This window comes from Amyelois transitella, chromosome 9, assembly GCF_032362555.1.
Source record: "Amyelois transitella isolate CPQ chromosome 9, ilAmyTran1.1, whole genome shotgun sequence".
In the NCBI taxonomy this organism is placed as follows: domain Eukaryota; kingdom Metazoa; phylum Arthropoda; class Insecta; order Lepidoptera; family Pyralidae; genus Amyelois; species Amyelois transitella.
Genome location: NC_083512.1, coordinates 5963258 through 5976585, shown reverse-complemented (window position 1 = coordinate 5976585; position 13328 = coordinate 5963258). Strand labels below are relative to the sequence as shown.

Here is a 13328-nt window from a genome sequence, read left to right as displayed (position 1 = left end):
AATAATATAGTTGTCGCGGGTGACTTAAACATAAACATTAAGTTTAAAACTAAAGAAGAATCTCATGAACGCAAAAACAGAATACTATACCAGAATATGTTATCTAACTATGGGATACTTGCAGGACATACTTTTAAAACGAATGATAAAAATTGCATAGATCATATAATGCTCAAATTAAATAAAGTAAAACATACCGCACGTATAGTTATTTTAGAAACTAGTATAACAGACCATAAAACTGTTTTTCTCTCCATCTCCTCAGTACCGCGTTGTTCACAGGTGAATAAATCTAGAACCAAAACTGATTTCGGAAGTGCCGTAGTTGCGTTGGAAAAAAGCAATGTTAATGACTTACTGTTCTGTGATGACCCCACAATAATAATAGAGAAGTTAACTAAATGTATAAAAAATTGCTTGGATCAAAATTCTGTTACCACTAATATACCTAAATCTAAAAGAATAATAAAACCCTGGATCACCCCAGGAATATTGCGTTGTATAAAAAATCGGAACAAATTACAGAAAGAATGTAAAAATAATCCTGGGAATGAAGTTACTAAAGTCATTTATAAAAGATATAGGAACTATTGTAATAATCTGATTAAAAAATTAAAACGAAATTATGAAAAAGAACTTTTATCAAAATCTTTAAATAATAATAAACAACTTTGGAAAAATATTAGAAGCATTACTTATACTAACAAAAATAATAGTCAAAACTCTGAATTGTTGCATATTAAACCCTCAAATCAGGAATCTGTTAACTATATAAATAAAGTGTTTGCAAATGTTGGTAAACAATTAGCTACGCAGATTCAGACAAGTTCTGAAGCTGAACTTAATACAATGTTACATAATATTCCACAACAACCTAATACATTTGTGCTACTGCCAACGGATTGTGATGAAGTGAGCGGTGTACTGATGGGTCTCAAATCGGACAGTGCTCCTGGATGGGACAACATATCCACAAAATTCCTGAAACTAGGTAAAAATGTAATTGTTCCGATTCTGACTCACCTAGTAAATCTTTGTTTTTTGAAGGCAATATTTCCGTTGCCACTAAAAAAATCCATTATCACACCTATACATAAGAGAGGTAATAGAAACGATGTCAGCAACTATCGGCCAATATCTATTCTACCAGCTATATCGAAAGTTTTGGAAAAATTAATTAACATTAGATTAATAAATTTTCTTGACAAATACCAAATACTTTCGTCAAAACAATTTGGCTTCCGACGAGGAAAATCGGCGGAAGATGCAGTAATTGAGCTGACAACTCTGGTTGCACGTAATTTAGATCTAGGCGTCAAATGCTCTGCTGTATTCCTGGACCTGAAAAGTGCTTTCGACACCGTTTCTATCCCCATTCTTATACGGAAGTTAGAACGAATAGGTATCAGAGATGTGGCACTCGCTCTGTTTAAAGACTATCTGAGTAACAGACAGCAAACGGTTAAAATTGAAAACTGTGTGAGTGAGGTAGAAAATGTTACATATGGTGTTCCTCAAGGGAGTGTACTGGGTCCCACCCTGTTTCTTTTGTATATAAATGATCTCTGTGAAATGAATATTCCAAATGCGAAAATCTTTTCATATGCGGACGATACTGCCATTGTCTTCAGTGGCACTACATGGGATAGTACACGTACACACATTGAGACAGGGCTAGCCCAGGTAGCACGCTGGCTCAAAAGTAATTTGCTCACTCTTAACACTGCAAAAACTAATTACATCTGTTTTGGTATTGACTCACGAAATCAACCTAATCAAGGTTACCGTATAAAAATCCATTCTTGTAACCAAAATACTGATCTTCCTGACTGCTGCTGTCCTATCATCGACAGAGTAGATAAGGTTAAGTACTTGGGTGTACTGGTTGATCAAAGATTATCATGGTACCCGCATGTAGATCACGTAATAAATAGAGTGAGAAAGTTGTCCTGGATATTTAAATCATTACGTTATGTGGTACCCAGAGGTTTAGACGTACAGTGCTCATCCAAAAACCTTCTGAACAATATTTATATATCACTTGTGCAGTGCATTCTTATTTATTGTATTTCAGTTTGGGGAAATGCTGCAAAGACTCATTTTATAGGATTAGAAAGAGCACAGAGATTCCTGATCAAAATTATGTATTTTAAGAAAAAGCGATATTCAACTGAACTCTTATACAATGAGTGTAATCTGCTTACGGTTAGACAGTTGTATATTTTGCATTGTGTACTGTATAAGCATAAAACTACAGAATATGATCCTAAAGTTGAAACAAGAAGAAGGAGATACATAGTAGCTAAAATACCACAAACTAGAACATATTTTGCACGAAGACAATTCTATGTAATATCAGCCCAATTATATAACAAAATTAACAGAGTAAATAATATATATAGAAAATTGTATAAGGAATGTAAGTTTGTGATTACTGGATGGCTTAAAACGAAAAGTTATGAACAGACTGAGGCTTTACTATAGTATAAGGATAAATGTATATTAACATAAATATAAAATATAGTTTACCTTAGTATACGAATCTAACACTTTTTCAAATGCACATTATATATTTATTTAATTACCTTACTCGTACTTTACAAGGTTAATTTGCTTTTATGAAAGAGCGGAGTCTCCTGGCACAGGCTTGCACGCTTAAAAGGAGACTCCAATCATATTTCTTGTGTCATGTGCTTTAAGAAATAAACGATTTTGTATTTTGTATTTTGTATTTTGTATTGCACGGATTGGCTTAGTGCCAGAATGTTTTCGAAGCCCCGTTGACGATCATAAAGGAAATGAGATCAATCGCGGTGTATACTAGACCGGTAAGTCATGTCCCTTGCGAAACTCCTTCAAAAAATTCAATATTTTTTCGAAAAGTATTATTACTAACATGTTATGCGTGGTTTTCCTAACTACCTGGGTCTAGAATTAATATTAATGGTGGTCCACGAATAAGAACTTTCGGGCAAGAATGACAACAATTTTGTTTTAAACAACGTAGAGTACTTTATTATTATTACTTATATATGTATACGTAAAGTACTCTACGTTGGTTACTGTTTTAAAACAAAATTGTTGTCATTCTCGCCCGAAAGTTCTTATTATGCTTACATACTATATAATTTTTTCAATCCAAGGCGCAGTAAAACATGCAGTTACAAATTTCGTTTTTTATCAATTATTAATTTGATTCTTTAATAATGGTTGACAAATCTTATTTGTCGTCATTGAGGATAAATGTTTGAGGCCGATTAGTCATGTCTTCAAGGTCGCCTGTATTTTAATTGCGGGAGGCAGTATTGCTCGACAGTTTAATCGATATTATTTCAATTTTCAAGTATTTACTTATGATGTCTTAATTTTTCTTTGTAAGTAAATTAACTGTTTTAAGTTTCAAAATTAATAAGTTAACAATATTTTACGAACTTATTCCTCTAGCTAACTCTGTCTCTGCTTTGGTTAGATCTGTTGAGTCTATTACTTAGACTGCTTTCTTTTGTTGTGCTCGTTAAAGACTATTTACTACTTTAATTTCTATGTCCTATGTCCTGAAGCATCAGTACATTCGTCTAGTTTGTGGTTGAATTTTACTATCCTGGAGTGTTAAATACAACGTAAATACATTAATATATCGAGATAATTGAAACTGGCCGTCGTCGTAGTGTTTTATCCAAAATGATTCTCGTTGCCCTGGGCAGGGCTCATTACATTCAGTCACCAAAGAGTTAATTCAAGGTATACGCTTCTCTTTGGTGTTGAAGGTATCTATCATTTTCATCATGTAATTTAAATGAGCTATCTTTCATCAATATGTCAATTAGCTTTGCATAATATAGATCTAAAACATATGCTTATTAAAAGGATCAGTCGACGTTCCCTTTCAACAAACTGTCTCAGAATCGTGACGGAGGGTTAAACCTGTCGTTGTGGGGAATCCTCGTTTGTACAGATTAATCGGGAATTTAGAAACTAGAAGGGAACTCCTGCTCAATGGTAAATTAACAACATTCGTTGTAAATGCAGATTGTGACAGCTCGTCACGGTTCATAGCAATTAATTGTGTAATTAATAAGGCAGAGTCATTAGTCATACAATTTGGGTACCAAAGTATTTGTAATTAATTGTTTTGGGGTTGAATTTGTATCTTGCTACAAACATTATATGACTACTGAACTACCGGAGTACGTGACAACATAATAATATAAAATTAAAAAATAAAAGAAGGCTTGTGTCCAAACATTTACAGACCACACGAAATGTTGACAGTTTCAATTAAGTACATAGTTGTATTATATATTTTCTGATTTTTTTATGGTAATAAATAACCAGTAATTACGAACGTGGGGCAGGCGTGTATGTTGTGCACAAGTAGGTAGGTAATTTAGATAGTGTTGTGTTTCGAGTGAGCAAGGTGCTAAAGGGTTTGCGTGTCAAGTAATTATTGGCAGCTGTCTACATCAGGCTCCCCCAAACATTGCGTTCGAGGCAAAAAGCGAAATTCGCTGCGTTGTTCGCTATGTGACCACGAACACCCCGCGTAGTGGCTGAAGCCGCAGACTGCGCATGAATATAAATGCTGGTAAATAAAAATCTTTTTTGCGGTCGCGGCTTACCTTTACCGAGTGTACCAGACCGTGAACAATCGCCGTGAATTATCACGTGCAGCATTTATGAAAGAGGTTGTTTGTATAGCGAATCGAGATGAAATAATATGTTTGCAAATTGTTATTAGCCTTGAAGACCCGCTTGACCTCTGTATTCATATTTAGTTCAACTCTCATGTGTCTCTTTTCGAAACCGGTTATTACCTTTTTATTTCATACATAGAATTGATTTTCGGACGTGTCTGTCTAAAAAATCTAACTAAATCTCTTGAGGAAAACCTTGAAAAAGTCTAATTTCATGAAACATGTTTTTGCTCTATTAGCATAGCGTTTTTATCTGTTGCTAAGATTTCTTATTTTGTCATTTATCAGTATCACAGTACATCGCAAAAAATCATCAAACGAGAATCAAGATGTGTAACTATAAATAGAGCTATTATATACCTAAAGATGTTTTTCTACGATACATTGTCCTGCAATAAAAAAGAAAATTCTTATTAGATTCAACGGGACGGGACCAGTTGTATAGGCTGGGCTTATTGAGAGTCAGCGACGTGAGGTAATGGGGTCTAGAAATTAAATATCGATTGACCGGACAGCAGTCAGTTACCCGCGTGATTACCTCGCCAGCGTCAGGCGCACTCACGCTTGACTAGAAGCTTTTGCATCCCCCGCTTTCAGCAAATATGCCTTCAATCGTTTACACGAATCACTGCACCTCTCCCCACGGTACTGGTAATCACTGAACACTTTATTAATTACAAACTGGTTTCTATATTAAATACCTTAGTCCATCCTGTGAACGAACCGGTTTTGATTAATATATCCGATACCATATCGATGTTGTATTTGTCGTATGTAATAGATAAAATCTCTATTCGCTATTCGAGAACGTGAAATTGTTTTTTTTTTCTGCTGGTAATGAACACGATATTAATATTGATGATCGTCTTCGATGTCTGCAAACTGATGAATTAATTGTGGGTTTTTATATTTTAGCCCTAGCGGTACGGCGCTTAGTGCACTGCCACAGCTTCGGGAATACCTACAGACAGCCGGTACCTGCAAATGTGGATTACCGTGTCCGCTTAGACCGGAGACAGCCTTCAGCTTCGATCCTAAGGTAAACACTCTTTTTTAACTATTTCTAGACAAGAATTCAAATTGTTATTGAATGCTTAATTCATGCGGGATGCAATTTCCCACAGGTTTGTGAAGTTCGTCAGCCATTTATATTCCGTTTAATGCATTCTTACGGGCAATTCATCGACAGGGAGGAATGAGCCGTTGAACTTTTTCTGAACCGCGAACGAGTCGATCGCAGCCGGTTACCAAGCAGTATCTTAAAACTTTTTACGTCTCGTTGACGATCTCTCCAAGCGCAAATGTGTCATTTATATCCATTTGTGATTGTTTATGGCGCATTGCCAACAAAAAGAGGAACCTTTGTAAAGATAATGGTATGATTTACTAGAATGTTTCTCATGGTTGTATTGAAAATTATTCAGACTATGATTGTGTATAAATTTTAGTGTATTAGACGTCAATATAAGGATATTATTACAAAAATCAAATGATGTCTTGACTATAATTGTTATTCCTTACAAATCGCTCTTAATTGGAACTGATTCAGTCATGCTTCTAGTTTATTTCATACAAAGTATTAGAGTATGGATCATGGTATGGAGCCTACTCGTGTGGCTCTGTATCTTGTGCGTACTGACAGCCAAACTTGTGAAAGCAAGTGTTTTTGCCTTGGGGCGTTGCTATTCAAATCGACTCTGTTACCTAAAGACCTTCAGGCACGTAGTTTATATTTAATGTTTAAGTCGATGTTAACACGCTTCTGATAAAAACTTTCTTAATCCATTATATATACGAAGTAACGTAACATGTAAATACGTAAATTACATTACATAGTTCTGGGGTGTATGTACGGTAAAACATTCACCACCTTGATATAATTCTTTAAATGGTAAAAATATTTTGCCACACGTGTAATAATTGGTAACTAATTCGTGATTACGCCTTGCCGGCGAAATATTATAAATGTTGCAGTATGTTAGTTGAGTGAAGGGCCGACATTGCACAGAAGGCGAGTCGAGACATTATTAATTAGGGCAATTACCATGTCAGTGTCACCTTGACACATCGTAGGGACGATAACTGAGTATTACACGAGTCCCTCAATCTCATTTACTAGAATAGAATATACGAACAAGTCAACGGCGTATCAAGTTACCAAAATTCACATACCAAAATGGACTCTCGCACGAAGGTTTGAAGCGTACCATCATTACGTTTACATAAATATTAATTTTTTATATTCACTTTTCACCTATTTATTGAAATCGGCCCAAAAATTGCTTAAAAATATAAAAAACTGCCACGCAATTTCTTAGGTTTTGTATATTTCTAAAGTAGAAAATAAAAGGACATCATTACAGACATTTTACATCAGAGTTAGTAATGCATAGGATATAAAAACGGTACATACGGTAAAATCACATAACAACGCCATCTATCGTAAATCGGTAGGACTACAACACGGTCGACATGTTGCATGTCCATGATCCATTCTATCTTTTACTCTGTCTCCCCGCAAGGGCTATAGAAGTGATTATATGTATGTATGTTATTCTTTTATTATTTATTTTGAACGATAATATACAAGTAAATATTCTATGAAAATTTTTAATGTCTACCTGTGATTAATATTCAGCAAAAAAATACGAAAAGAAACACACGTTTATTGCATGTTGTTATAGCGGCAACGGAAAAACATAATGAAATACAGCTTGGTGATACACAGACAGACAGAGACGGAGGCTTAGTAATAGGGTCCAGTTATTGCCTTTTAGGTACGGAACCCTAAAAATTTACAAAGCTTTTGTTCGATGCTTGCATCGCTACAATACGTACGAAGTTTCGTATTACATCTACTTTAATTTTGTTAATTATTAATGACTTGTGTAATAGGAGTATATATAAAAGCAGAGAGTTGTGGATCATTCATTACCAGCTCGGGTATGTCATATTTTTTCAAAGACCGGCGTAATAAGGGCTTGCGAAATTACTCTCATCTTCCCACGCGGCGCGTTGGCGGATCGTCAACTTTAGTGGGCGTTTTCAACATAAAGTGTACGTGACAGATTTATTACAGTTAGATTATTAGAATATACTTCTTGAAAAATCTTCTAGCATCTTTGCTAGTTCTATTGATTTTTTCATCTTGCTTTGTTTTTGTACTAAACTAATTGATCAGTACCCAGTGGCCAGTGGTCGGTCAGTACCGTTTATAAATTAATTACCTAGTAAGGTTTTATATCTTTCACTTTGATCCCTGACTTTGTCTGTCAAGATTTGACTTGACAAATGAACGAGTACAAATTAATAAAATTGTAAATCCTTTTAAAAACAACGATTGACCTGACCAGTCATTCCAACTTGGACCTCAACTTACGAGTAGGTAGGTACTAAATTGTTGCCACTACAATAAGGTCTAATAAATACATGAAATCAATCAATTACTCAATTCATTGATTTCAAATTTGTGTTTGTGCCATAAATCGCAAAAGGGTGGGGGGGTTGGAACGGAGGATAAGACATCTACCTACTCCCCGTAAATGATATCCCTAGAAACGAGTTTACACGTGCTCATTAACACGAATTTAATTTAGCGTCCTTATATTTAACGCTCCTGACAAAGTTAATGCAAGTATGTGTATATATGAAACTCGTTAACTGATCAATCGTTTTAGAGATCTAAAGTATAGCAAAGAGCTGTAATCCTAATAATCCACAACTATTTTTTATTATATTTATTAATTGACCATTTTTCTACCATTATAAATGACCTATCCGAGATAGATAATAAATATGAATTAACGAACATCAATTTGATAAAATAGAGACACAAATAGCAAATAAAATAAATGTGAATGCAGTAATCGTTTAGGGAGGACAACAATTATTTTGTCATGTATGAAGGATCAGGCTTAAGTTATGAACGTAGTTACTTACGCAGTGAAACCACTTATTTATTAATGTTGTAATATACTTTTTCATTTACATCGTATTTTTGCGCCCGTAACATATAATTTGTAGTAATTATTGCTTACTTGTTATTATTGTTACCATTGAAAATTGGAAATATACACTGGGCCACACAAGTTTCGGTGTATGTAATCCCTTTTCTCTTGTATACGTCCTTTTATGCACGCCATCTGTAAATCGCTGATCCCAAACATATATAAATTTCTTTAATTGGTACTAATGTTGATCTTTTTTTTTGAAAATAGAAACGGAGATCTACCAGTAGTTAAATACAAGTACATTATAGTTATCTAGTATCAAACTCGTTATCGCTAGTATGATTCACATGTCTTCGCTAACTATATCAGTTATTATTGGGTTGGGGCGCGCGCATGACCATTATGTTTGCTCGAGTGGATTGCCATTTCATTGCTAGTAGTTTGCTCTACTTTATGCCTTTATGTTAATACACACACGTATCCAACTAATTTTTTTGTACTTTTTAAGTCAAACAACCCAAGTACTAGTCATATTAGAATGGCATGCCAGTATGACTTCCAAGAAACCAAATTTGAACTCAAATTCATTTATGCAAATTTTTTTTTATAGCTATATTATATTTATTAAGTAAATTTATTACTATGGCAACATTATAATATTTATATCTTATACATTGTAAAAAGATCAGATTACGTCGTCAAGAAACATAAAGGTATCAATTATTTATAGAGGTATATATAAATATTTATTTATAGTAGATTATTAATTCTCAATCAAAGAAAAAGGTTACTAGTTTTGAAATGTCAAATGCTCTGTTCAGCAGTTTGCCTTTAATAACCCCTATGGCTTGTCCTGTCTAATTTTACCTCGGTAGTCAATTTGTGCATCAGAACGGTACACGCATCTAAAATTCCGTCTAGTTTGTCCAATCCAATAAAGGTGAGCCGTACTCGCAATCGTGCGACGGACAAGTTAATTCTGTCAAAGCTTGCTGCAAGTGCTGTGCGACCTCCTCGCCTCGCCTTTGTGTGCACTTGAAATGTACAAATTGCACCGCGGTCCGTAGGGGGGAGGTCGGTGCACTCGCCTCCTATCCCCACACTCCGGCTCTCATCGATTCCTCTTTGTTCCGAGCATTCGTCTTGAGATGCACTCAGCGAGATCTCGATTTCACATTCATTCGGAACACTGAATTGATTCACTAAAATTTGTGTATGTTACATGCAGGAGACGGTGCTCAGATTCCGTGGATGTAACTAATTCTTGAGGGGCGTAGTTTCCGTTCAGATCGCAATTCAATCTAGAATATCTTCCTTATTGATAATATAGATATCATTGAACTTTATAATGTTTGAAATTATAACAATGCCCTATATGTCTATTTGAAATTTACTCCCTCCCTCATAGTACATTTGATGATAAAATATTTTACATGGAGATAGTACAATGTTATTAACCTCAATCGCTTTTCAATTCTTCTATTCACAAGACAAAAGAACCATCCTCTTATCTAGAGTTTGCATTGCATTCACTTCAGTCATTTAAAGAACGAGAATTGCTAGAAAATCTCGATTGCTAGAAAGTCGTCCCCTTCATGTCGTGAATCGTGAGCTCAGAAGTCGCGGAACCCTCAGGCGATGACAGGCGATATCATCGAGTCTGCACTTCCAGCTGCCACTAGGACGTTTATGGTCCATTACACTCCTATTTACGACCGAACCGATTCTATGCATAAATTGACGGTAATTTGACGGTATCGCTTAATGATGAATCGCACAAAAGGCTATTTGACTTTTTTTAAAACCAGTTTATATTATTTAAGAAGTAAGAGTAAAAACGAAAAGTTTCATTTTTAATTTTGGTACTTATTCGCTAGAAAAAATCAAATATTCAATAGCGCGCCAAAATGCTACTTTGACAATATGCCGCTGCAAGTAGGTCGGTGACGTCACCTGCCTGTATTGTGATCTGTGGCACATATCACTCTTAAACATTTGTTGGAAACAATGTTTAAGAGTACATATCACAGTTTCGAACAGTTCGTTTCGTAATTATTATCATGGCTCGAAATGCTGGACGATCAATTGATTTGGCACTATGATTCGAAATGACTAATGTAGTATATAGTAATGGTAATTCCATTATCTAAAATCCAATACTAAAAGTGAAAAAGATTGACTTCTTATCATCTTCTACAACAAGCCTTTTCCATAGTCGGATAAAGTACAAGGCGTTTTTTGTTAAAAACGGTATCGCGACTCCGGTTATCATTTATATTTTTTTAGACTTTGTGCAATAAACTCTTTCAGATTCCTTGAAATGTTGATAAAAAAATAACATCATAAATCTCATTAATTCAATCGAAACATTCACCGATCCTATGGAATTACATTGTCTCCGAGCGAACAAAGAAATGCGGCTCTTCCGGGTGGCAACAATATCAAGTGACATTTAACGATGAATCGAGGTCGTGATCTTTGATAGTCGCCCAATCATAATTCAGCCACAAACAATGTTGAATCGAAAAATTTACAAGTAAGTAGGTACAAGCAAACAAGTTTCACACGCTATTGAAATTTGCCAAATGCAATCGTATTTAACGGAGAACAAACAAAGAATATGCGCTGAAATGTAAATGCTAGCTATTAAATGTAAAATAAACGTGGAGTTAGTTTCTAAAATGCCCTCTACTTTCCCACAGTGTGGTGAAAGTGGCGACAGAGCGCTGGCGCAGGGCACACGTAACATTCCGATCCAATACAACCGGGTATCACTTTTATATACTGTCTTTAAACTACACTATATTTGTTTAATAATATTACATTTCTTTGATCTTTCTTTACATATTCCTCATAGTACCAATACACTAATATTTTTATTTACGATTTCGTCTTTCCCCAAAATATAGTATTGATGATGAAATATAGCAGTTTAAAACGTTGGCCCGCAGTGGAAATAGCGTTCTTATTTTTGTCATTTATAAGTATAATATATCTTTAATTTTTGCTAAATGAATAAAAGGGTTGGTTCCCACAAACGGCAGACTAACATTCATTAGTTAAAGTGCATACATATGGCACAGTAAATTGTGTTTACCGACAGCTGTAAGCGACACGGTTCGCCGCGTCCGCGCCGATGGCCAGATAGCTAGCATAGCACCCGCCGGCGGCTTTGTCTGCCATCTACAAGCTTTGTTTATTGGCTATTGTAAGACGGGATATCTGCCGATGGAGAATGGAGCCATATACAATGACAAGTCTTAGGTGGCCCACCGTTCTGGACCGCGTTATTTCCTTTGACAGGTATATTGTGAATAGACACTTATGTTTCCGTTTTACTAACTGTCATTTATTTTACTGTTGTATAAATCATACGTGTGATTTTTGCCACGACATTTCTCACGTTTTGTTCTTCAGTGACTAGGCTGGTTCAACTATAATTCCTTTCATCCAACTTCATATGCTGGAATCATTTTATCAGTATACCAACGGTTCCACTGAGTTTGTGAAGTAATTTTGTATATTGCCAAAATAAAAGATAGGTAGGTAATGTTTCATAATTTTTTTTGATATATTAAATACTTTCCCATAACATAACACGACCAAGAACGGGTAACTCCTAAATGTGAAAACGTAAGTTACCACAAAATATGTAAACATGTTTTGTTTATTAAATATTTACGTGCCGGAGACACGACGAACATCCCCCTTGTTCCTTTTTAGGTCAAGGTCAATGTGTATTCAATACCAATACTCAATTCAGGCGACCCTTACCCTAAACGAAATATGTAGTGAATGGATACTCGTAGCATTGTGAAGATTAGGTGTGACTGGTGTGAGTGTTTAAGCTGCAATGAGATAATCAATCAAGCAGTTTTAACTAAAGGACGGACATCGATCTTGTGATTGCATCAAATAAATATTAGGAACTGAAAACTTTATGACAACGGACGGTATAAATATTGGTGTATCAAAATTACTAATACATTTTTTTAATGATGTGTTAATTTTGCCTTCACATGAAAATACATTCCAATTTTGATGTAATACGGTTTTCATGGACGTCTATAACTAATGTTTCTTTGACATTATTTTCTCAGTCACGGGCAGGCATCCCACGCAGAATCTCTTTATCATCTCGCGTCTGCGTGGTTGCGTCTCGTTCCACTGCTGTAAGAAATTAACTAGAATGTAGAAGTAGGTCCTTATAAACCTTTTGAAAAGTGTCGGCTTTTTATCTTGGACAGTAAAACGGACAAAAATAAGACCCTTATAAAAAAGAGCTTGAGTCAAAAGTAAAGCTAATGCTGTTTGGCTTATATGATATGTATAATCTTGTCTTTCTCAATTATAGCTGAAGGTTTTTCGATGATGGTGCTGTAAATTCCAATTTGATTAAGGATTTAAAAAGTGTTTTTATTTTATCTGGTCACTGGACTGACTTTAGTTGTCAAAATGCAGAAGATGTAATTCCATAGTCTCCATATTTTCTGTTGCTGTCATCGGATATTTTTATTTATTGACTTTTCCGATTTTCCTTCGTATACTAGGCGAATGATGGTAATCTCATTCGTTCGCCCTAACTTATTTTGCCACCCCTGTCAAGATATTTATTTATCCTTTGACAGAGCTTGACCTAAATAAAGTTTAGGAAGGGGAACATCAATTACCTCTTACGGGTAGC

At 35.1% G+C, this 13328-nt stretch overlaps 1 protein-coding gene across 3 annotated transcripts in view; it reads left to right on the top strand.

Annotated features, from left to right (window-relative positions):
• LOC106134694 (uncharacterized) overlaps nucleotides 1-13328 on the top strand; it is a 44391-nt gene that overhangs the window by 13002 nt on the left and 18061 nt on the right. For all 3 annotated transcript variants that reach the window (XM_060945706.1, XM_060945707.1, XM_013334798.2), the window contains exon 2: nucleotides 5610-5733. In XM_060945706.1, the coding sequence (XP_060801689.1) occupies nucleotides 5610-5733 (124 nt within the window). The remainder of the gene's footprint in view (nucleotides 1-5609; nucleotides 5734-13328) is intronic.